The 26509-nt window shown below is 43.7% G+C and overlaps 1 protein-coding gene across 1 annotated transcript in view; it reads right to left on the reverse strand.

Annotated features, from left to right (window-relative positions):
* Window positions 1–26509, reverse strand: part of brinp1 (bone morphogenetic protein/retinoic acid inducible neural-specific 1) — a gene marked incomplete at both ends in the record, with an annotated part of 80943 nt that overhangs the window by 3642 nt on the left and 50792 nt on the right. Inside the window, 3 exons of the mRNA XM_084442748.1 lie at window positions 2161–2383; window positions 4704–4940; window positions 23806–23911. Of these exons, the coding sequence (XP_084298874.1) occupies window positions 2161–2383; window positions 4704–4940; window positions 23806–23911 (566 nt within the window). The remainder of the gene's footprint in view (window positions 1–2160; window positions 2384–4703; window positions 4941–23805; window positions 23912–26509) is intronic.

Below are 26509 nucleotides of genomic sequence, written 5' to 3' on the forward strand. Positions count from 1 at the left end.
CATACGTCAAGGCGGTCACCATACCAGTTGAATTTCGCTCGCTTGTTTGATAGAAAATCACTTTTATATAAATCAACGGTAGGCTATACACCAGTAAGATGACAACGAAAGAAAGTGAATATCATGCACCACTGTACCAGAGCTTATGCTCATATCGTATAGATAATAAATGGCTCTGGTTTGGAGTTATGTAGTTCAGTTGAGAATACGGTACATGGAATAACCTAGCGTGTTCATGTAAACAGGTGCTGATTCTGGGTAATGCAGTTTAGCTGACAATACAATCAGTTCAATTACAGTACCTAGCACACTGACAGAAATAACAAGGCCCTGCTATCTTTTTGCTGCTCTGCATATTCCTCTTATCCCAATTGCAAAACACCATAAATGTTTAACAAGGTACCGACCAGCTTTGCCTTTTACAGGAGACTGTGGACTGAATGAAAATGGTGATGAGAATAGTAAGTGTGTAATTATACTGTGGGGATCAAGGGGAGGTCAAACTAGCACCCCCCAATCCTTGACACCCCCCCACCCCCCTTTCTAGGTCTGGGCTAAGCTAGACTAACTCTTCTCTCTGGACAGCAGCTAAGCGCAGTAGCTACTGTAGCTAGCTACCTAACCCCCTCTAGCAGTGGAGAGACCAGAGCTTTTTTCTTTATTGTTCCAGCAGCCCGGAGTCTGTTCTCAGCGGAGCGACTTCTCTCCGTAATTGCACTAGAGTGTCCCTTCGGTGGAATTGCAAAGCTGTCGCTGAGCTAGCTAATGTTGTGGCGGGCAGTGGTGTCTCTGAGTTTGGACCTTCAGGGCAGAGGCTGAGGCGCCCGGGAGACTTGCAGCTAACGTGGAGCGGCAGGACAATAAGATCCATAGCTGCTGTCACTCATGGAGCTGCTGGTCTCGAGGACTGATAAGTATGTATTGTTTATACGGTGTTTCATTGCCATTTGCTGTGTATTGTAGAGTGGATCAGAAAGAGGGATCCAAATTGAACTCTGTGGAAAATACACAGCAGTCAACCTTTCAACAGCATTCCTACTTTCCTTCAAACAACAATTGCCAGTTGCTGTGGCTTGTGCCATGTAGGATATGGGAGCTTGCTCCTCTTAACATCACTGATCACAACAGTAGCCCACTGTCTTCAGAAGGTTAGTATTTTATCTGTATCTTGTTTACTCCAAGTCGGCGATATCAAAGAAGGACACATTGTTGATGTGGGCTCTGGTCTGCAGGGCGTGTGTTGGCTCAGTGCATTTCTCACTTCCTGTGTAGCATGAGTAGGAAAATAAATTTAAGTGCACACACACAGGACGATGACAGCATGGGCCGACTTCCATCAGACAGATACACGCACGCTCACACAAACAAGCACAGTTTTTCTACAAAGTGCCGTCAGGCGTTCTTGATGTGTGCTCTGTTGAGCACGGGCGGCGTGTGCACGTGCTTTGATAACACTTCAGAACAATACTTTCTCCAACGCTCTCGCATCTCTCTCCGAGCGTGGGCGTTTTCCTTCTACCTTAGTGACAGTTGACAGTTGCTTGTTTTCCACATAAATGAATATTTTTGTGGATTTTCTCCATATCTAGTTTAGCTTAACATGCTATTTCTGTCCCTGATTTGTGACATATTTTGGGAGGGAAAACTCCCAGAATGCATTTCAGACAGCACTTCTGGGCCAAGCTTTGCCTCTGCAGTCACGGTAGGTGGTGACAGATTGTGCACTGACCTGTCCAGAAAGTTCCCACTGTTGCTTGGGGGTGGGGGGTGGGGGGGTTGGGGTGTGGGTTGCTACAGGTATGTGCATTCCTGGGCACTACAGAGCTGTAGAAGGACAATGACAGACCAAAGACACCAAATCCAGTGTCATAATGTATTTTAAATCCCATTGTCTAGTATTGTGTCAACTACATGCTTCAGGAGGCCAAATAAAAATGACAGTACACCCAACAAGCTAGATGGGGCGCTCTCTTGGGCTCTCTCGTACTGCCATCTGCATTGCAGTCTTTCTCCATCGTCCACCTCAAGTCAGAGAACGATCCCTATCACTATCGCCCACCATAAACATGACCCGGGACAACAATATCCATTGTCTGCAAAACAATGCAACCTTATCCCCATTCCCATCTCGCTCCCTGGTCTCCCTGGTCAGATGCCCACCTCTCCCTAGGCATCTGGTGGTTGGGGTTGTGGTGGCATCGGATGCTGAGGCCGAAGAGCTTGCGGGCAGTGCGCTGGATCTTCAGCCTCTGCGTCTCCAGCGAGCTCTGGAGCAGGCGGTAGCGCGCCTGAAGGTCCCAGTCGCCGCCCCACAGGAGGTGGACACTGCCCACGGGGAGGAAGTGGGTGGAGGGCAGTCTCTTGAGGAAGGACTTGAACTCGTCTGGAAAGTGGGGGAGAGAGGGATGAAGGGGGGGGGGGGAAGGGAGAGGAGAGAGGGATGAAGGGGGGGGGGAGGGAGAGGAGAGAGGGATGAAGGGGGGGGGTGGAAAGGGAGAGGAGAGAGGGATGAAGGGAGGGTGGAAAGGGAGAGGAAGGAGGGATGAAGGGGGGGGGGAGGGAGAGGAGAGAGGGATGAAGGGGGGGGGTGGAAAGGGAGAGGAGAGAGGGATGAAGGGAGGGTGGAAAGGGAGAGGAAGGAGGGATGAAGGGGGGGGGGGTTGGAAAGGGAGAGGAGAGAGGGATGAAGGGGGGTTGGAAAGGGAGAGGAGAGAGGGATGAAGGGGGGGGTGGAAAGGGAGAGGAAGGAGGGATGAAGGGGGGGGGGGTTGGAAAGGGAGAGGAGAGAGGGATGAAGGGGGGGTGGAAAGGGAGAGGAGAGAGGGATGAAGGGGGGTTGGAAAGGGAGAGGAGAGAGGGATGAAGGGGGGGGTGGAAAGGGAGAGGAAGGAGGGATGAAGGGGGGGGGGGTTGGAAAGGGAGAGGAGAGAGGGATGAAGGGGGGGTGGAAAGTGGAGAGGAGAGAGGGATGAAGGGGGAGGGGTGGAAAGGGAGAGGAGAGAGGGATGAAGGGGGGGGTGGAAAGGGAGAGGAGAGAGGGATGAAGGGGGGGGTGGAAAGGGAGAGATGAGAGGGATGAGGGGGGGGTGGAAAGGGAGAGGAGAGAGGGATGAAGGGGGGGAGGGGGTGGAAAGTGGAGGAGAGAGGGATGAAGGGGGGGGTGGAAAGTGGAGGAGAGAGGGATGAAGGGGGGGTGGAAAGTGGAGAGGAGAGAGGGATGAAGGGGGGCGGTGGAAAGGGAGAGGAGAGAGGGATGAAGGGGGGGGTGGTAAGGGAGAGGAGAGAGGGATGAAGGGGGGGGGGTGGAAAGGGAGAGGAGGGAAAAACAGAGAGGGGGAAAGGGGGAAGAGAGGATTGAGGCGATAGTTAGAGAGATTACTGCCAGGAGCTCAACGTTGTGTCAGTCTCTCTTCTGCGTATTCTTCTCTTTCTCTCCTCAAAGAACCTTCAGTAATTGATTGATTACTTTATAATAGACCTTCATTATAATTACGATGCACTGCTGAATACTAACTTTATTCGTTTTGTACAGTGCACAATGCACTTCCTTTCAAAGAAGCTCCTCATACTGTAGCTCCTCATAGCTGTATGCCGTCAATAACCTTGAAGGACTCAAACTCAATTTCTATGTTCTCTATGGTGTATAAATATATAACTTTCAGTTTTTTATTTATTATTTTGGGCCCTTTTATGACTTATTAATATTATATTAGCATGCTTCTCTTCAGTGGAATATTGGGAGTTTTCCTTTGGGAATAACCCTCTCCGTTCCCTCAGTATTCTGGCTTGATCACCAGGGGACAGACAACTGTGTGTGTGTGTGTGTGTGTGTGTGTGTGTGTGTGTGTGTGTGTGTGTGTGACTGTTAGACAGACCTGCCGGCGATTTGGGTCATCTGTTGGGAAATATGGAAACTAGTGGGCATGGAGCCACTTACCCTAAAATCATGGAGGCTACACGCGCACACACACACACACACACACACACACACACACACACACACACACACACACACACACACTCTCTAGGCATGACACACAGCCACTAGCGTGCTAGCATGACAACCTAGCTCTGGGTGGAGAAGTGACTGTTACAATTAACTGTGCGGGCCTCTCTTCTAAAACAGAAGGCGGCCCTGAATGAGCTTGAATAATGCATCGCCCACTTTATTGCCGATTGGCTCCCCTAAGAAGTTAACATGCGCGTTTTAATGTGCTGTGTTCTATGGGAAGGTGACTCGCGTAAATGTGGCACCACACCCTGTATAAAAGACCAGCTGACAGGCTGAGTTAGAGCTCTCTGTGTGGGTGGATATATTATTATAGCAATTTATGGCTGTTTGCCGTAGATATAGGAGTGTTGTAAAAGACAGGCATCTGCTGTTCCTGTTTGAGGAGAGATCAGTGAAGAGTTGCCTGGCTTAAGGACTTTCAGTACAGTGCCAGGTCCACGTGCCAACGGGTCATAGCGTGATCTCACACAACAGAGGAATTAGACGATCTATTTAGTATATACGTCCTATTTACTTTTTCTGGCGATCCAGCCTCCTTTAATCTTGACAGAAGGCTGTGTGATATCTATCTGACACAAGCCTCTCTTAGTCAATTGAGATGGGAAAAGACGGAAAGATGGCAGCTCCAGTGCAAACAAGGCTACATCATCAGTACATACGGAGCTTAGCTAGATGTAGATCTCTTGCTTACCGGAGTTCTCAAAGTCTTTGTAAGATGTGGCCCAGGAGTCCGCCATCCCCAGAAGAGTGTTCTCCATGATCTGGATGTCCGTGATGGGGCAGTTGCATTGTGGGTACTCTTCGGCGCACTGGCAGATGCACTGGCTGTTCCGGCAGATGTACTCACCCTCGCCATTGCACATGATGTAGCTGAGAGCCGACTGGACAAACTTCTCCTGCAGGTACTCTGGGAAGATGACTTGGAGTCCTGCAGACACACACACACACACACACACACACACACACACACAGGTACAAGAAAGAAGGGGACATGACACATTCGGTGTGTTGAAAAGAGGCAACTGTCCAAGTGAGTGTTTGAAAAAAAGTCAAAAGCATCAAGTTTAGAGGACCTGTTAGGGGGTCACAGCGCCATGAAATGTCACTGAGCATCATAGACGAATGAAGTTAAGAAGCACTTTCTTCTTAAACACCACTTACAGTTGCCACATTCTGGCATTCACCAATGTGCCTCATTCATCAACAAAGTTAAGAATTTCTTAGGAAGCATTTATTCTTAAACTCCGTTTCCAAGAAGATTCTGGCGTTCACCAATGTTCTCACATGTGGGAAATCAGAACAGAATCTACGAACACGGAAGAGCAGTCTTAAGTAGGCTACGGACTATTGGTGCGAAAGACATGTTCATTTAAAATGATCTGTGATTGTGTTTACTTCAAATCTACAGTCGTATAACATTATAGGTTTGCAATACTATAATATTTGTCGAATTTATCTTAAAATAATGGTTTTCATGATTTTACAAAGCAAGCGCTGTGCTGTCTGTCTGTCCAATAATGCGCCGGGTCCAACTGTGAGCCCTTCTCCGGATTCAGCGTTAACTGAACAAGGCTAATATCATCCCATGCATTTTACTGACGCTGCTAAATGACAGGTTTTCTTTTGGGCATGCCACGTTGACAGCTGTTTTTTGTAGACTGTAAGCTATTGTATATTGTATTCTATAACTTTGACATTTTGCACTGTTCTGCCTCACTATGTTTATGCACCAAGTCGAATTCCTTATAGTAGGAAGCCTACTTGGCTAAATTAAAATCTTATTCTGATTGCCACAACTAACACAACCCCACCTAAATCATCGTGCTAGCGAAGAGTTGGCGAGTCGAGGGCGCAGATGACCGATATTCATTCAGAGAAGTGACATCTGTGCACGACCCTGTAGTTGCAAGTCCTTATATGGGGCTGGCGGGGAGTTTACCTATGCTAAATTGGGTGAGCGGCCACATGCTTTCAATTTACGAAAAAGTGGGATTCATTATGAGAAGGCTGATGAGAACTCATCAGGCGGTTTACGAACACATGAATCAGACGGGAGCTTTCTTTAGAAACGTTCTTAGGAAGAAATTTAGGAACGGAATTTAGCAAGATATTGGCGAATGAGGCCCAAGGGATAGAGCTTTCTAAAATAAGCTCTTACGGAAAGGAAAGTTACTGATGTAGGTGGCCCTGCATGATGTAGGCCTATTGTCTATTTTGAAAGGTCTTTAAAAGTTTTTTTTTTGTGTTTCCCTTTGAGCTGTCTTTCTACGGAAGGCCACTCATGATGTGACAAAATAGAACAGTGATTGATGCCTGTTGTCTTGGTTTATTTAACACAGCCATCAGTTCGGTGTGTGTTCGTGCGTGTTTGTCTGTGCGCGCGCATGCGTGTGTGTGTGTGTTTGTGTGTGTGTTTGTGTTATGAATCTTGCATCATGCTGCTAACTGGTAATTGCCTTTATTACGCTAACAGTGACGTAGCATCTGGAAGCCTGCTAAATGAAAACGCTCCTTCACTCTGACAAGGTATTTATACTTTCACTTTTCTATCCTGTCCATATCTCCCCCAAGGGATCTCATAGAAGTGAAGCTCTGACAGCTAAGTCTAAAGCCTCTCTTCAATCCAGCCCAGGAAATAAATCCCCCGTAATACAAGCCACTGGATTGGAAAAGAATGTAATAGATTTTGCTTCCTTATATGAAACCAAGGCAATATTTTCTTAATAGCTTTTGCTTTAGTGCAAACGGTGCCTTTGCAAATACGCAACCAGAAACCAGAACATAATATGTTGTTATCGTGATCATAATATGTTATCGTGATGTTGAATGATTGGTTTAATTTGTGTTTTTCCCCATACGGTGGCTGTTACCCCAACATGAAAATGAGACTTCAATTTCAAGAAAACAGTATGGTGTGGATGAAATACAAATTCAGCTTATCTATAATATGGCATTTCACATCTGGATATTTTCAAGCTTTCTAGTATCCAATGATATTACTAATAACCCACAGTGGGGGGATTCATGATTATGGTGTTCATTAAAAGGGCAAATTAAATGCTAAATTGGAAAACGGTGGGTGGTTTCAAAGCAAAGGACGTTTTAAGCTTGTATCTGATTAAATAAAGGTTACATAAAAATAAATAAACCAGGTCCAACAGCCCTTAGACATGAAACTGAATCTTAAGAGGTGACTTATCAAAGTTCATATTTTTGCTACTAATGATTGGAATGGAATTAAAGCTGCACATGCTTTCTCTTTCATGCTTACCCTACTAATCCTTTGATATAACCTTTACAGACATGGACACCATATGCATGCCAATGAGGCAATTACAACTGTGTACCACCCCGGCTATATGATAACAGTGAGTTGTTGTACCGTATGTCTATCCAGTGTTAATACTCCTTGGGGGTATATATTTTTTCTACCCCGTTGTGCCCCCCAATACAATCACTCTGTTTTATTACTGTGTATAACCTTGCTTCGTATCTCTTTGAGAGATCACTCTATTCACTTCTCCGCCTGGTCACCTCATCAGAACCTGTGCTCATGGGGGGGGGGGATGAATGGACCACATCTGACCACAAAAGAGTTGGATTGCGAAGGGCTCTCTCTCTCTCTCTCTCTCTCTCTCTCTCTCTCTCTTTCCATCCCTCCCTCTATCCAGGCCCTGTCTGCAGGCCTCCGGAGCCAATATTCATTTAGCTTGATGTATTCCTGGGCATGAAACTTTAATGTGATTTGTGGGAGATTCCAGATGGCGAGTTCACGGATCGACGCTGCTCACTGACAGAGCCGGTGCCAGCGGCCCGGCGCACAATAACATGGAGTGGTTTGCTCTGCCCCCCCCCCCCCCCCCCCCCCCCCACCACACACACACACACAGCATGTCCCTCAGTCCAGTTCTCCTATTGTCTCAGCACCAGAACCTTTATTCTCTTTTAGATATTACAAGGCAGTACCCAGGGAGTGAAGGAGCCACGGACACTGTCGTCTGTACACTGCTCAGCGCAATCAGCAGTAAAGGTCTCTCTCTTTCATTCTCTCTCTCTGTCCCTGTCTCGCTTCATTACCCACACTTTTGCTCTGTCCCTCTTACCCCTCCTCCCATTCTCTTTCTCTCCCTCACTCATCCTCTTTCTCCCTTCCCTCTCATTCCCTCTTTCTACCTTCCCTCTCATTCCCTCTTTCTCTCTTCCCTCTCATTCCCTCTTTCTCCCTTCCCTCTCATTCCCTCTTTCGATTTCCCTGTTTCTACCCCTCTCTCTCTTCTTCTGTAATTGCCTCACTCGTCCCATCTCTCTCCCCTACTCCATCAGTGACTCTACTACTCTCTAGATATTTGTAATCTCTTGGTTGCCACTTCCACACCCAAGCAAAATGGGGAACAAGTAACAAGATAAAACTGAGTCCATCAACATTTCTTAGCACTGTGGTGACAATATAAGCCGTTTAGCTCATACCAAACCTAGTAGCTCGACGCCCCCAGGAGAAGCAATATGATGAGATATCAAGTTTCGGTTAAAACTAGGTTTATCTTTATGATTTTTCCTGTTCATTTAGGACTTATGGCAACACCCAGGAACACCCAGAGCTATAAGGGCCACATGTTTATAGCCAAATGGGTGTCATATATATATTTTCTCTGACAGCAGCACAAACCATTAGACGCCAGGAAGAGAGAGACCGCCGTGCATTTCGACAGTCTCTCTCTGAAGAAGCGCCAATAAAACAGAAGGCGAAATATCAGAAGTCCTATGCAACAGTTTTATATCTTCACGCTCTGTCAGTGCGCATAATTCCCAGCTTTCCTCTATCTCCCACTAAGTAAACAGCACCTCAATCACCACTTAAAGTGACTGCATACATCGCAGGCGAATATATTTCCCTCACGTCACATACCCTTCGCAGGCCATGCAGAATAACATGTATTAAAATAAAATAAACTCTGCTAAAATCTATGCTTTAGAGTGTCCTTGTAACTTTGTCTTTGGCGATCATTTTTACACAGAGATAGAGGGGCTGTCCCCTCGTTGCTATGCCATGCTTCACCTCGTAAGCTGCAGTTTCATCACAAATTAATTGACCATTGTGTTCCCTGCAAATTCGCAAAATAATCATTATTTAATCCACCGGCGCAATAGAGTGTTTTACTTTGATGGTAGCATTAAATTGCGCTGGAGGCACTCGTAACGGCCGACATAAAATACCGAGACCTCTAAACTAGAAATCCACCTCATGACCTGCCTACCCCGTGTCCCTGGAAATCACAAACGTGCGGTTGGTGGGGGAAAAGGGTGCAAGTGTTATACATTAGTATGTATACATTAGTATGCACTAGGGCTGTGCTTCATCAGGTCTTTGGACTGTGTGAATAGCGTATTCCTAAATCAGCTGCTCAATCGGAAAAATTAAGTTCTACAGAGTGAAAACCAGACGTGTTTACTGTATGTATGTACTAGTAAACTAACATGTATTTGTAAATTAATAATGCAATAATACATGTGTGTAAATAAATAAATAAACAATAAATAAATAAATAATACAGTACCTGGGATCAGATCAATGAGAAGGACAGGTACTTTAAATGCAGGCTAATATATGTATTAGCCAAATAGTAAAATGAAACTATAACTCAATCAATGTAGTCAGTACAAAACATACCTTCAACAATATGTAATTACTTAGACGTAGTGAAAAGGCAAAGCGATTCAAATGTAATTCACATACTGTGGGTTATGTTTTTTTTTCCCATTCTACTTTTATTTAACAATAAGATCAACAATACAATGTCACAAGTTATCAACAACAACAACAACCAAAACAAAAACATTAAAAGGAAAAAGAAAAGAAAAAGAAACTGCTGTCAGGTCTCAAGTCTGTGTCAACTGCCAGTATGAAGTCCACTTCCTCCATTTACTGTTATATTTGGTCCTGTAAGCCGTAGTCTGTGTGTCAGTCTTTCCATAATATGTATTTCCCAATCCATCCATTGGACCTGCCTAAGCAGGTCTTCCGTACCCCATTTCCTTGTAATAGTATTTGTCCCAGCAACCATGAGTATCTTGAATAGATACGAGTGCCCAGCCTGTATCTCAGTCTCTGTATAGTTACACAGATATGTGTATATACATATATATATATATACCCAGCTCAAGGTTCATAGGAAACGTGTATCCCAGAATCTCTTGTGTTATCGCTTGTATCATTCCCCAAAACCCTGCGATTTTGTGGCAATTCCAGAATATATGGGCATGGTTAGCTTCAGATGACCCACAGTTCCTCCAGCATGTCTTCCTTATAGCCCAATAATGATTCAATATTCTGGGCGTGATAAAGAACCGTATCAGATCTTTCCAGGAAAACTCTCTCCAAGCACGTGAACTAGTTGATGTCTGATGTTTTCCCCACATATTATCCCAATCATCTTCAGATATTTTCATACCAAATTCTATTTCCCATTTTTCTTTTATGTAACCTGTTGTGGATTTGCCAATCATCAATGCCTTGTACAATGTTGTTATAGCCCGGCTTACCCCTATAGGCATTAATCATTATTTTCACCACCTCATTCACTTCTAGGGAGAGTTTCTTTCTAATCTGTTTCCTATAATAATCCCGCATCTGAAGATATTTGTAAAATTCCCGCCAATCCAGGTCAAATGTAGCTTTCAAATCCTGAAAACTCACCATCTTCCCCTTTTCCACCAGCGTGCACCATGCCGTAATGCCTTTGTCTGCCCACTGTCCGAATCCTCCACCGCACCCAGCTGGTGTAAAATTGCTATCAAAAGCCACCTATTTCAATAAATGTGCATCCTTCTCCGCCTTGTTGCGTCTGAGCAATCTGAACCATAATTCCAGGGTACATTTTGTGATCGAATCCATTTTGTTTCTAACCTTCATAAATGCTTCCCTGCCTATGATACTCTGTATCGGGAACATTCCAAATGATTTTTCCATTTCTTTCCATTTTGCTTCATAATCCGGTTTACACCAACAAATTACATATCTCAACTGGGCCGCATGGATGTATTATTTCAGGTTAGGCAAGCTCAAGCCCCCCTTCATCCTCTCAAGATGAAGAGTTCTAAATCTCACTCTAGGCCTCTTAACCCCCCCCCACCAAATGAATCTGGAGATCATCCTTTCCCATGATGTAAATTGTGATTGAGGTATCTCTATTGGCAATGAACAAATATAAAAGTCTGGGCAACACATTCATTCTTACTAATTCAATCTTTGAGCTAAAATCCAATGTTAGGGTGGACCAACGATGTATGTCTCTTAATAATTCTCGATTAATCTTATCATAATTTTCCCTGTACAGTCCTGATAAGTGTCTAGTCACTTCTATCCCTAAATAATACATTTTCTTTAGATTCCAATTTAAGTCCAAATTTTCCCTGATCTCCTTTGGTGGACTGTAATGAGTCCAAGAGATCCAGCAACACAGGCAGCGAATCACTCGGCTGTTCAAGGAATGGTATGACGTCATCCGCGAAGAGGCCCACCTTATGTTCCACTCCACCCACTGTTATCCCTTGAGTCTCATACTGTGGACTATGTTAAAAACTATTCTCAACATAACTCATACGATAATCATCAAAATTATACTCAACACAGGCATTAAAAGCATTCAAAAGAACATTTACAGAAACACAACTTTTAATGCTAATTCATCAGTCTTTTAAGTCACCATTTCAGTCTTGATCAGTTCATCTTCCTCTCGTTGCCACCCTCCTGTTGGCTTTTGCCAGTTGGTGCAGAACAAAGAAGTGTGACCCCCCTGACCATGAGGAAGTGGTCATGTGGTCACCCCCGAACCGGCCTACATTGGCGACTTGGTTTAGTCCAACCCATGACTCCTTGATGAAAGGCTAAAGTGGAACTACTGTATGTAGCTTATGTAGCTACAATACACCCCCCCCCCTTCCACACACACACACACACACACACACACACACACACACACACACACACACACACACACACACACACACACACACACACACACACACACATATCCCTACACCCCTGTGCTCCCCATCATTTTCTCTCCCATCTCTTTGCATACAGCTTTCTAAGTCCTGGCTTAGTGAGTCATCCTCCGTTTCTAAGAAAGACAGCTCTGTGTGGTTCTGTCCGTGCCTTGGCATTTAAATGGATGAAGCAGTTCTTCATCTGTTCTGGGTAGATTATCCCCAGTGTTGTCTGTGCTCTACAAGCCGGCAGTCCTCTTCTGTTGTCAAACAGGACTGGGTGGGGCAGATTATTTTGTTTAATCAACAACCTCACTTTAAGCACTAATGAATTGGAAGTGTTCTGTACGTTGCCCTTAATATTCTCCCCACAAAATTAAATCACCACCTCTATTGAGTTAGTATGGGACAACAATGTGATGTTGTACATAACTCACCTATAAAGGAAACTGTTAGTGCGTTTCACTTTATTTTCCATGACTACATGAACAAACTCCTGCATACATAAAGCAAGACAAAACAAGACAAGGCTGTTGGTGCCTATTTTGTAGAACAATGCATATATTATGAAATCCGCCTTGCCCTATGCTAGCCTCGTGAATAGGCACTTGGAAATATACAGTTAGACGTGAAGGAGCCCTGTTTTAAAAAAAAAATGGAAAAAAAACAATATAGAAAATGTAAAGTAACGGCAATAAAAGCAAGAAAATTCCATATATGTTTATAAACCATCCTCAGTTTTTTTTAATACCCCTCCTCCTGAAAAAAAAAAGGCAAGGCCTAAATTGCACGTTGTCGCAATTGGTGTATTGAACCTTTCAGGGAGCCCAAGATGAGCTGTCCAGGGTGCTGAAATATTGTCAGAGGAGCTGAACAGTTGAGACAGCAGGGTGAGTCAGGGCAATACTAAATACCCCCCCCCCCCCCGTGCAGCAGAGCAAGGCCACGAGTACAGGACGAGTACAGGAAGAGTACAGGACGAGTACAGGACGAGTACAGGACGGACAACCGCACTTCAATGACTGGTTTTGATATGTGTATACTCTACTGATAGTCATGTCTCTCCTATAAAGTATTTAGCCCATGTTTATTGCTCAGCCAATAAGCAAACATTTTCCAGGAGCTTGCTTGATCATCTCATTCTGAGAGCCAGGGAAGAATTTTTTCCCATTGCTCTCTGTAAAGCACATTGTGTTGCCGCTGTGTATGAAATGAAATGCACCATACAAATACAGTTTGATTTGATTTGATTTAGTCCTCATTGTAATTGTTTGGATAGTGCTTGGACTTGTGGTAGTATTTGTTTTATCGATAGCATGTTCTTCCACCGTGCTTCGGTACTGCGTGCAGCGAGGTAGATATTTCCCTCAGCTCTGATCATCAACCGTGCAAAGATAGGTTTTCACAGTGTAATTGGAGATTCGGTTTGTTGTTGGCAGACCATCTTAGTCAAGAGCGCTCAAGCTGTTTCAGGTCACGTGGAGCGCTGGTGTTGAACGCACCCTGCCATGTGTCGCTGCACAGCAGTGGTGTTGGGGGCTTGGCTTCTTCTGCTCATATCACACAAAGACACACACACTACAGACTCACGCACACACACACACACACAGAAATGTACAAAGAGACACTCAAACAAACATACGCATGAACACACGCACACACACAGAAATGTACAGAGACACACATACAGCATAGCAGTAGCAGCAGAAATCACGTTTTACACAAATCCCGGAGCGAGGAGATGCAAGCCAGATCTGACATTTACATTTTGACTATAAACAGATACTGTAGGAAGGACTTCTGTAAACTCTCATTTCCATATTGCATGGGAGACAGGAAAGAACAGAAGAGACAGATTTGCGTCGTGATAATTACATTAACATTTAATTTTGTTAATTCTGTAATTAATGCACTTTAGCGCAATTATGCCCACCATAGAAATTCTCTAGCAGGGTTCCAGAACTGACTATACTATTTATAATTCAGCAGTAATAAATGGCAGTTCTCTCTTTCAAGAGCAAATCAATAACCAATCTAGAGCTATTTTGGGTTGCCAGGTTGGCCCCGTGGCGGGGAGACATAAACATCAAGCCTTTTTAGAGGCACTTAAAACACCGTAGATGACAAAGTGCTTGTAGAAAGGTGAGGCCTAGGTAATATCGAGCTGTCAGAAATGAAGGGCCCTTAAATCTGAAAAAAAACTAAATCCCTCACCGATCGATAGGAGAAGGAAAGAATGCATGACTCTGCTGGCTTGGGAAAGAAGGAGAGAGAATGAGAGAGAGAGAGAGAGAGAGAGAGAGAGATGATCTGAGGTGAGAAAGACAAAGAGAGAGGCATGTGATGAGACAGGCAGGTTGTGCGATGAGTGCGAGACAGAGAGAGAAATAGAGAGGCTTGTGATGAGAGAGGTAGGTTGTGTGATGATGGAAAGACCGTGAGAAAAAGAAAGCAAGGGAAAGAAAGCGAGAGAGAGAGAGAGAGAGAGAGAGAGAGAGAGAGAGAGATGGTGGATCCTTGGGTGCTGACAGAAATGGCCTGAGCCCTGCTGCTGTGAGGAGGAGAGAGGAGCTGATTTATGGGACTGCTAGCCCAAGTGGAAACTCACTCCTGATTGACCACCTCCAATTGAGAGTTGACCCCGAGGTCACCGGTGAGAGATTTCATCAGGTACCCAGGGCTTGCTCTGGCACAGGGAGGTGAAATAAAGGGTGCAGCCATCCATCTTGAAAATGATCCGGTATTATCATTTATCCGGGGGCCGAGCTAGTGTACTTTTGTAGTGAGAATAATCCCTCAGGTTAAATGCTTCAGTGATACTGGGCACGACGGTTCGATCTGGCACAGTGTTATTAAGCATCAGTGAAATGAACTGCGTGCTCTTATGAATCACTTTTTTTTAGCTGCTGTTTTTTTTTTGGCGTGGTGTGTATTGTGTGTGTATTGTGTGTGTCTGTGTGTGTATTGTGTGTGTCTGTGTTGAATGAGATAACAGTGCAGATAGTGAAGGGAGGGAGGACGTAGCGAGAGACCGAGAGAAAAGGACAAAGAGTGCCTGTGTGTGCTCATTGAGATGCCAATCACACACGCACACACACACACACACACACACACACACTACCAACATTGACTCGCTGTGCAATCCACATCAACGATTACCTCAAATAAATCATATCATTGAAAACATTTTCCTTGCAAATAAAATGTAGTCTCTCAATCAATTTCTGACACATCTCTCATCAAACACATCTTAATTGATTTGTATGTTTGTTTTCTTTCCCCATCCAAATGTTTACAGTGGATACAAAAAACAATGAAGGACAGGAATCTTCTGAGCAACACAACAATGAGCATCTAATCCATCACTTTCCAGATGAATAGCCTACAGGCTGTTTAATTTATTTTCACTTCACCACTTTGAAAACTGTTGGCTCAGGCTATTCTAACATATTCATAAATCTTTCCCAGATAGGCTGGCGGCTGGAATGAGCAGAGAGAGAGAGAGAGAGAGAGAGAGAGAGAGAGAGAGAAACAGAGAGAAATACACAGGCAGAGAGAAACAGAGAGAGAGGGACACAGAAAGACAAACAGAGAGACACAGAAAGAGAGAAACAAAGAGAGAGAAAGAGAGAATCAGAGAGAGAGAGACAGAAAGAGAGAGAGAGAGGGAGCATTGCATTTGCTTTTGTTTTTGCAGTTAATTTATCACGGCCATTTTGGAGGGTGATTGTCGATGGGAAAGGCCTGAGGAGGTATCGGGAGCTTCTCTTTAGTCCTCCACTTCCCAGTCCGCCGGCCTATAGGAGAAGACGAGGCCCTATCACATGATTAAGTGACAAAAGACTGGGCCGTTTAACTACCACTTGTTAATTCCCACCTTCGTTTAACTCTCCCTCTCTCCTTGATAGGCTACTCTTATTTATAGTTCCCAGAGGAGACACAAAGTGCATCTTAGAATGAAACCAATATCCCAGGGTTACTTAGGGTTTGGGCGTCAACTCGAGGAGGATGATAAGAGGCAAATAAATAAATGAGAGGGAAGCGAGAGAGAGAGAGAGAGAGAGAGAGAGAGAGATGAGTGTGTTTGTTTACTCACTAATTATAGAAAATCTTTAGACGTTAGAAGTTAGATAGTGAAGCAGTGGCAGGATTGATGAGGTTTCCGTACTGTAGTTAAGCTAACGTAAACTATAGGAAGCATCGCTCAATGCTGCCAGGTCAAAGATGTAAAATCATATATGAGGTTCTGAACCAGCAGCGTCAGGAGGTTAGCAGTGGTTTCCATGTGAAGTGAGAGGTTAGTTGTGGTTTCCATGTGAAGTGAGAGGTTAGCAGTGGTTTCCATGTGAAGGGAGAGGTTGGAAGTGGTTTCCAGGTCATGCAGTTGACTATGATTATGTGATTCAAGATTCCAAAAACTTTATTGTCCATTGTTTGGTGTGGAACATGGAAATGCCTTCAATGGGTTATAGACATAAGTGTAGCATACAACAACCCCGCAGAAATGATTAAATGCCCTGTTCACAACAGTACTGGTCAGGTCACACCGTACTAGCTTCCACTAAATCAACTGCATTTCTCACCATTGATTTACCATTTTCAGGTATACAGTAGATGTAGGTGTTCAGTAAGCATTCTGGCAAGACAAAATGAATCAATTACAGTTCATGGAGAATGTTCTTTCTGCATTTGCGAGGCAGCCGTGTGAATAGTGCTGTTGTAGGATCTCAACAATGACAGGCGAGAGAGAAAAAGATAGATACAGAGAGAGGGGGAGCAGGAGAGAGAGAAAGAAAGAGACAAATCTGCACCCTGTGCATGATCAATAATTACCTCCTGGACCGACCACAATCAGTGACCGCAAATAGCACTCCCCGATGACCTTCTACGGAAAACCGTCAATAATGAGGTTGGTCATGTCTAGGGATGTAACAATAACCGGTATAATGATAAACTGTGATCAAATTTGATTAAATGTATCGCGATAAAATGATCACTAAAACCGTGTTCACTATTACCATGCTTTGAAAAACTACTGTAAATACTGTCCAGCATCAACCAAAGCTAGCAACAGTCTCCGAGACGCATTATTTTAATGTTTACGCAAACAAAAAGTGCATAGTGCTGCTATTTGAAAACTATTTGTGGTTTTCAATATAAAACTTAGTGAAATGTTTTCAGAGTGTACTTTTTGAACATTTTCAGCATATTTTAACAGTACCGTGATAATACTGATAACCGTGATGATTTTGGTCACTATAATCACAATGAGGAATTTTTATACCGTTACATCTCTAGTCATGTCAAACTCTTCTGGGCGTTCCCCCGAAGGCTTTCCCTCTGCACGTCTAAGACGATCCCTATAACATTCTCACTTTCAGAACTGTAAATGGTAAATGGACTGCACTTATATAGCGCTTTTCCACCTTAGCGGCACTCAAAGCGCTTTACAATGGCCTCTCATTCACCCATTCACACACACATTCACACACCAATGGCGGTAGCTGCCACGCAAGGTGCTAACCTGCTCATTGGGAGCAATTTGGGGTTAGGTGTCTTGCTCAAGGACACTTCGACATGTGGACAGTCGGAGCTGGGATTCGAACAGCTGACCCTTCGATCATTGAACGACCCGCTCTACCAACTGAGCTACAGCCGCCCCCTGTAGTACAAACTGTAGTACAAACTAACCATGAATCACATCTCCACCTAGACCATGTCAGGTAAAACACTACCATTTCCCTCAGATACGTTTGAACTGCACTCTCTTGCATGGTGCGGCAGAGCTTAAGTGAATCACACACAAAGGTCCGATGCAAAATTGTGTCCCTGCGTCACCTCAAATTCAGAGGCTTGTCAAGAAAGAGGAATGGGGGTGGGGGGGTGGAGCGTTAGGCATCATTTAGTTTGCCCATTATTTTGAGCCTGGCAGCAATTTCTCTTGTGGGGAGGGCAGTCTGCTGGCTTTGATAGGTAGCTACCTTGATGTCAAAATTCGTCTGCATTTCAATATGAATCTGAGTGAAAACTGGTGGAATATGTGAGCGTTTGGGGGCTGGTTATATCACCCCCCGCTGTGTTATCTGTGGTTCCAGACCCGAGCAGCTCACAAAGAGCATGGCAGGCGGAAAAAAAAACATGTCTCTTTGAAAATGTTGTTTTGTATTAGTTTATGTCAAAGAACAGAATGGGCCATGACTAAGCTCACTGCTACACACGGTCTTCATTGCTTTCTGTTAATAATTACAGGATTTAAAGGCTGCTTGAACCCATTTTGGGGCTATAGCTCTGCTGAGGCTTTTTCATGTCTGTCTCAGTTCTCTTTGGTCTAGTTAGTACAAAGAGGAGGGGTAATGGCTGCCAGTAGTGTTTACTTTGTAAACGTTTTGAATGGGATCCACCTTTGATAGGATGAAATATGTTGATTCTATATAATTTGGGGTATATAAAGTATTGGGGCCTGAATGCACTATGCAAACTGCACAGAGAAAGAGAGAGAGAGAGAGAGAGAGAGAGAGAGAGAGAGAGAAATAGAGAGAGAGAGAGAGAGAGAGAGAGAGAGAGGTGTATGAGTTTAATTAAAATGAAGGAAATGGAGTGGGTTTACCATTAGTGCAACTTGTCCACACCTGTGTGGCCCTGAAGGCTAAAAATGTTAGACTTCCTTGTCTGCAATTAATCAAGAAAAGAAAATGCACACCTTGTTTGGTGAGGTGCCGACCCAAAGGCATATACTAATCTAAAATTGAGAGAGAGGGTTCGTACACTCTGGTGAAAATTATTGCATTGGAGGACCGGATTGTTCAACCCTCTCAATGTTAGATACTTCCCTATCCACATTCATAAGAAATGACTTAATAGTTGCACCATTTTGTCACTGCATCGCTTACATAAGAGGTAGGGTGTGTATTTATTAATTTTCTTCATAAGGTATCAACATAGCTTAATATCTGGCTAGGACCCCATGCACTACTTAAATATGATCAATTCATCTTTTTTATGGTGTTTTAGAATAGGGCATCGTATCAGTCTTTTTTATTAGAGGTTAGAAATCACTTGAACCTCCTTTGATGCTATTTTATTTAATTGCAGAGCTTAACTCATCAATGATGATTCCTGCCCTCCAAATGTCAACCAAGCACTAAGAAAGCGAAGTCATGATCTCTTATGATTCATAGACTTTGCAAATCGCTGGTGCAACTTAGCTCTGTTCCATGCCCCGGCTTCCTCTTACCACACAAACTAACTGACATGGAAGGTGGAGGGACAGAGAAAAAGCGATAGAAACAGAGAGAACATAATTTGAAGCAAGTTGAAGCAAAATCTCAGTGAGAGAGTGATAAGGAACAGGTGAAAACAAGAGAAAGACCGCAGCAAGTAAAAAAGACATGAGACCGAGAGGCAGAGAGAGGCAGAAATAAGGAAGAGAAGTAGAGAAAAAACTAAGACTGAGAGAGAAAGAGATCCATTCTCCACGGCTCATCTCCCCACTGTCGTGACCTCCATCTTGCGGACACGGTGAGCCTGAACAATGATCCGTCTCTCTGGCCACAAACTCTCCGTTAGCCCCCCGCCGGCACCAGGACCGGGCTCCTGCAGAGCCCTCCCCAGAGATAGCGCAATGTTTGGATGCAGCAACTCCACCCCCTACCCTTCATCTCTCCTCAATCTCTCCCACTGGCTCCGCTCTGGTGGTAATGATCTCTCCAGCTAACCTCCTTGACCTGTGGCCCTGACCTTGGCCAAGGGAGCCTGGGCACAGCTCGGTCTGGCCCTGGGCAGCACTGCTTTTATTTCACCCCGGATGATGTGACGGACAGCTGAGGGGATTCTTCCATCTCCTGGCTAACCAGACCAACATTCAATAGCTAGCGCTCCAGGTGGACAATACTGTGTAAAACATTATGACATTATTACACAGCGCTCTGAAATACTTTAATCTGATTGTGCAATCCACACATTCTATGGTCAATTATATAACGGGTATATAACTCGAGTACAGCGTACATACCTCAGCGCAAGCGCCTCGGTATTGCCGCAGCACTCTCGTACCATATATGACGTTAAAGAACGTAAGTAGCCGTGCGGGATAACGTATGGCCAGCCGGTCATTATTGAAAAATACGAGCCCGACAGTGCGCTCGTAACCCTGAGGCGGCGCGGACACAGAAACACAACACTGAAATAGTCTGGTAACACAACACTGAAATAGTCTGGTCTGTACAGTTACTGGCTTATGCTAACAGTGAAACGCGGGTGTACTGTAACATGATATAGGAGAGCATACTATATCGGGTATGTCACTTGCATATTCATCTAAAGAATGGTGGCTGATCCGTGATCTTTCACGTTGGCCAGTCTTGGTAGCTCCTTGCTCCTCCCTGTACTTCAAATGCCATCACTTTCCGCACTCCTTCTGTAATTGTCCGTTAAAAGGTCAGCAGGCATTCGAGACACACAGTGAACCTTCATTAAATGGCCCAAGAACAGACATAGTTTGATGAGACTCAAATGGCCAGCCGACTCCTTTCTCCAGACATAGTTTGAGAAGACCACTCTTTTATTCCTCTCTTCTTGAATCATTTTGCAGAGGCCCATCAGTAGCGGTGTGGATGGAAAACCACATCAATAGGATGGAGGACATTTATTCGGCTTTTGGATACAAACAGATTTTCTTTGTGCATCTCCTGAAGGGTTAAATCCATTAGGACATAAAATCGATGGCGTCTCTCTGTGTGAGCAGCGGGTGGCCGTCAAAAGTGCTTTTCTTAGAAATTTGGAGAATCAGCCTTAATCATTTCTTTCAACTAATGGGATGGAGAGAAAAGAGTTTTCCAAGCGGCCAGACCCCAGTCCCCATTGGATGGTAATTATCCTAGCTCCTTCCAGTCTGCCTACTCTCTCCAAAAATATATTTTTCTAAGTGCCCTCTGGATGAAAGAAAGTAATTGAAATGAGTGTTCTAGTAATTTGTCATCCCATGTGTCTTTTATTCATGTATTTTTCGAATAATAGAATAGTTGTTGTTTTTTTTCCCATCTCTACCCGCCACACAGTCATCAGTTTTATTGCCGTGTGTGCAGTGGAGTAGAATGAAGGAGAAATTGGATCTCAATTATATTAATGAGACCAACAGTTCCTTCAAAGTGACCTTTCCTTATTCATTTGTAAATACGGAGAATTCATTTGTAATTGCGGTTAGGGGAGACAGGAACTGGTCCTCTCCTAGAAGATGAATCGCTCAAATCACCATATCTCTACAAAGCTAGCATTGGTGTCATTGGTTTTAACCCACCACCATGCTCATGCCACCATGCGGGTTAAAACTGACAAGGGCTTTTGATAACACACACAACCTTCAAATCATAAGGTTATGTCATTTCTTATCTAATATGGTGAGGTGTAGTGGTGAATACCTCAGAGCCTGGGCCATCTGTGTGTTCTCCAGTCACACATGTTTAGACCTCGACATACAGAGGGGGTATTAGACCCCAAGGCCACAGCTTCAAATTCTATGACAGAATGAAGGGGAGGGATGTTGAAGCAGCGCACTTCTTCTTCTATGTTCACTGCCAGAGGAGGGTGAGGGGTGATTCTATTTTGCTATTTTATAGAGCCTGGGGTCAAATGGCACATAACATTGTTGGGCTTCATTTGTGTGATTGACTGTAGTTACAGTACTCTGAGGAATGAGTGTATATAATGTATAGAAGACTAGGGGCACTGTAAACCCAAAGCCATCTACGGAATTAATGTATAGAAGACTGGGGGAACTGGAAGCCCAAAGTTTACAGTTAATACAGTTTTTTTTCTCTCTCTCCAATTTTGTGAAAGACATTGTGGCTTTTTTTATTCTACTTGCAACTTGAAAACGTAAAACCTCCTAGGAGGAGAAATATTTTAAGCATTTTTCGAAAAATTCTAAATGTCTGAAAACAAACCAGCAAACCAACAAGCTAGCCCACCTAATAATAAAACTACCAATTACAAAAGGGTGCCTCACACTTTGTGCTTGGCCACATAAAAACAAACAAACGTTGAGGCACCCGAGAGCAGATTTCAAAACTCGTTTCCATCCCATCAAATCAAGCTGAAAGATTAAATAACCAGTGTCTGGTGGTGGTGGAGGTGCTGTCACATATCAATAGGATGACGAAAAAACGTTATTATTCAAAGCACTGGGGCCAATATGCCTGATGCATGGGAATAAAGCTGTTGCATAAAGACCTAGCAGTATAGAGTCCTTTGAGCAAGTGGCGGAGGGAACTTGAAAGGTATTTTATGACAGGCATAGTGATACTCTGAATCAAGAGCTGTAGTGATCCCTTTGGGAGGAGTGAGACGGAGAGGCACAGCTGGAAATATTTCTGAGTTAGCCAAACTATTTTTTCCCCCTCTTTTCTTTTTTGTAACCAAAGGTAAACCACTTACATTGACAGGTGATGGCGTGTGTTGAAATGTCAGCACTATAACAAAGGCTTGCATCACTCTTTCCCTGTGGGAGACATCTCTTGTTAAGTAGAACTGGGTGCTTCATGCTTAGCGATTGCTTCAGATGTTACAAAAATAAAATCATTTTGTTTTTTGGTGAACTAAATTTGATCTCCCTCCACAGCAGATAATTGCAAATGCTCCTCATACAGGTTTGTTTTAAATATGGTGTGACCTACAGTGTCAGTTTAGTTGGGGGGAAAAATAAAACAAAACAATGTTGTTTTTCATATCACATTATTGAGTGCAAAAGTTTGAAGCACTTTGTATTCAATGAGAAAAGGAAAGAAGGAAAGTACTAATAGATACACATGAGTGATGAACAAATATGAGTCAGTGGAAGGTGTTCTTTGGTCAGAAGGGTAACTGAATAATCAAAAACAGAAAAACAGACCAAGCTACTTTTCACCTTCACCCTGATGAAAGCTTCATGCCGAAACGTGTCAGTAAGTAAGTAAGCTTTATTTATATAGCGCTCTTCACAGCACGGATGCACAGAGTGCTTTACAGTAATAAATTAAAATGGCAATACAACACGAGACAAAATTAAAACGACACAGAACAGAAAAAAACAACATTGCGAGCAGCAAGGCGTTATAGATGGCCGAAGGCCTGCCTGAACATGTGTGTCTTAAGAAGTTTTTTGAACATGAGTTCAGTCAGCATGCCAGTCTAAATAAAGGCATTTTAAAGTAACTACAAGACAACAACTACTAAACCTTGCCTTGCCTTTTTTCCTTTTCCGATTACCTTTTATTTAACATGCAACTCAACTAATGTTTCTAACTAATCATACATGCTACTTTTTGACTGAAATAAAAGCACTGCACACACTGTGTCTTCCAGTATATTCCCAGTGTAGTCTGATGCTACATTATACTGTACATCAAAGGAACACATTAAGTGTCAGTGGAGTGTTTGAGCTCACATATATAAATAGTTCACATCATGGTTCATGATATTACAGTATTTAGTATACAAACCTCAGCTTCTATCAAGTCTAGACGGATCTTCTCTTTTCTAATTTAGAGTGCACAGCTGAAATTAGGGTTAAGTGTTTTGCGGACACAGAATTGAAAATACTGTCTTTATGGACAGGAAACCTAGTCACAGTAAATCTTGCGTCTCCCAGTTCATTCACAAAACAAAACCATACAGGAAGTCCTTTAATTCTGAATGGGTCTGGAGTGGGAATTCTCTTTAGTTTCCTGAATGGTTCTAGGGGAGTTTGGAGTGATATATTGACCCAGTCTGGACCCAAAGCATGGTGTGTGTGTGTGTGAACACCCTGGTAGTGTATGTTTGGTGGTGTTTACCTTGCAGATGAAGCTTGCTCTCAGGGCTCTGCAGGAGGACCGAGCTCACGGAGTCCAGATTATCATAGCTGCTGCATCCCAGTGGGCCGGTGCGTGTCTCCGTCACCTGCCAGAGAATCACAACCCAGATGAGAGGAAAGTGGAAAGAGAAGGGGACCTGCTGTGTGTGTCTGTCGGTCTGTCTGTGTTCGTATGTTTGTGTCTAAGAAGTAAAAGGGAGGTAAGATCAGACAGAACATTGTCAGAGAATCAAACTATTTTTGTTTATTTAAATCCTGAAGGAAAATGCATACACGTGACTCGACTATATCAAGTTTATTAGACTACTCACATCCCTCGTTACAAAGCATTCATTTTTCCTTTGCTAGAAAAGGAATAACACAGTCATTGAGCATGAACCACGTCTCTAGTGAAGCTCTCAGTTCCAAAATACATCACTTGCAGATACTGCTTGCTGTGCTTTTAATAGCAGATATTGGATGGATGGATGGATGGATGGATGGATGGATGGATGGATGGATGGATGGATGGGTGGATGGATGGATGGATGGATGGATGGATGGATGGATGGATGGATGGATGGATGGATGGAGTGTTACATATCATATATATGCTTCTAAGCATAACATAACATAACATATCATAAACCTCTAAGCATAGCATATATATATATATATGCTTCTAAGACTCGATAAAAACAAAAACCTTTATGAGAGGTGAGATGTTAATGGGCTTTTTTCTTCGAATGATCCTGGTGTACCGTTCCCTGCCGGAGAAAAACACCCACCATTACAGTATAAAAGCCTCCATAGCCATCCCTCTCCAGCCCCAAAACTCATGTGAGAGAGGATAATTACAGTAGAGCTTTTAGGTGCACTCCATCTGTATTTAGTTTTTAAAGAAAGTGCTCTTCAGAGACAGAGGATTGACTTTCCAGTCCTTTTCCTATCGTCATTAACTCATTACGAGGTGACTGTCACTGCTATAGAGAACTTTCATGGTTCCGAGAAGCCAGATGAGATGCTACACAGAGAAGGAGATCAAGAAGAAGAAGAACTAAATAAAACTCTTGGCAGTATCTTCAAACAAATATCCCAGAGTCTTAACTGGCTCACTTGCCAAACTCCAAAGCATAAAAGAAGAGGATGAACTTGGGCAGACTGTATCAGGTCTAACTGTTTGTTCTTTATAATAGGGTTGAACCAAGATGTAGAGCGAAAAAAAAGAGAAAGTCTCAAGTTGAGAAAGTCCTATTCAAACCACGCACAGAACACATTATTGCAGTTGCTTTGACGTGCAACGACGAGTCCGCCTGTGTCCTCAGAGACTCCAGTGTGATTGACAGTGACACCATTTTCCTATCTTTAATGTTGATTCAGAGCCAGATGGCGAGTTGATAAGCAGGGAATTAGACAGATGTATCGTATATCGCATCCTCCGTGTCACTCTGTTGCCGGGGAAAATTCCAATCCGGGGAGAAACCGAGGAGGACAGACACCAACGGAGCTTCACAATGAGTTCACTTTAACTTTAGTATGCATCCCTGCCATGGTAACTGATCTAATATTGGACATACTATAATGACATATTGAGCATTACATTGTATTTTGACGTAGAGTATTATAGATACAGCTGGATAATAAGCTACAGTGCAGTAAGCACAGACATTCATAAGAACGCATACCTGCTCAAACCCTGTGTCGATCTGCATTGGCCATTTAACACTGTGGCTCAGTCTGCTTTCTATGAGTCCGCTATCACTTGGCTGAAGTTTTTTTGTGTGAAGCCAAAACAAGGACATTTCAATGCTTCCCACAGCCTTGCCTAGCATCGCGTCTGTCTATGCAGATTGATTACTGTGCTGGCCCGCGCCTATCAAACTCTGCCATCTGCACGGCTGCTGACAGGGCTGTTTTCTCACCCACTCTTTGTTGGGCTTATCGCTGAATGAATTATCTCTTTCAGAGGTCATGTTGCATGATGCATGGCGACCTAGCAAAGTGAATAACTGTCCTTTGAGCCTCTGGATAATAACCCCATAGCTGGAACACCAACCAGTGCGCACACATGGACACACATTCGGAGAAACACAAACTCACACACACGCACACAATACAGCCACCGTCAGGCATACCTTATTCGCAATAAAACGCTTACTCAGCATCGTTGAACATGTCATTTTTCTCCCAGTCAATTGATGGGATGGTGTATCTTTTCCTGTGGCCCTGGTAATCTATCTGACCCGAGCCCAGTATCATGTGAGGAACTTTACTGTTGACACACATGTGCACTGACCTTACATAGATACACACATGCATATGCATACATATGAGTAATGTTTGGGGGTTATAGTGTTTTATCACAATGAGTATTGTGTCAGATTATGAAAATTTAATACCTAGTAGTAAAAATACATGGAGCAATCAAAGGACTGAAATGGGACAAGGGGGACTTAAAGGATCTGGATTATTAAGCAGAAAGCAACTATGGAATCCCAGAGGGTCCATTTCCTAGCAAAACAGCAGGAACCGTGGCTCCAGCACATCCTCTGGCTCGCTATCTGCCATCTAAAATCCAGCACCGATTGCATCTTTTACTCCCTAATGTTACTCATAATCTCTGACCATCCCAAGGGCCTGGATTTGTACATGAGGGGAACATTGTTCATGTCACATAAATTGCTGTACTGATAAATGCAATAATC

Source organism: Borostomias antarcticus, assembly GCF_949987555.1.
Source record: "Borostomias antarcticus genome assembly, chromosome: 8".
Lineage (NCBI taxonomy): Eukaryota > Metazoa > Chordata > Actinopteri > Stomiiformes > Stomiidae > Borostomias > Borostomias antarcticus.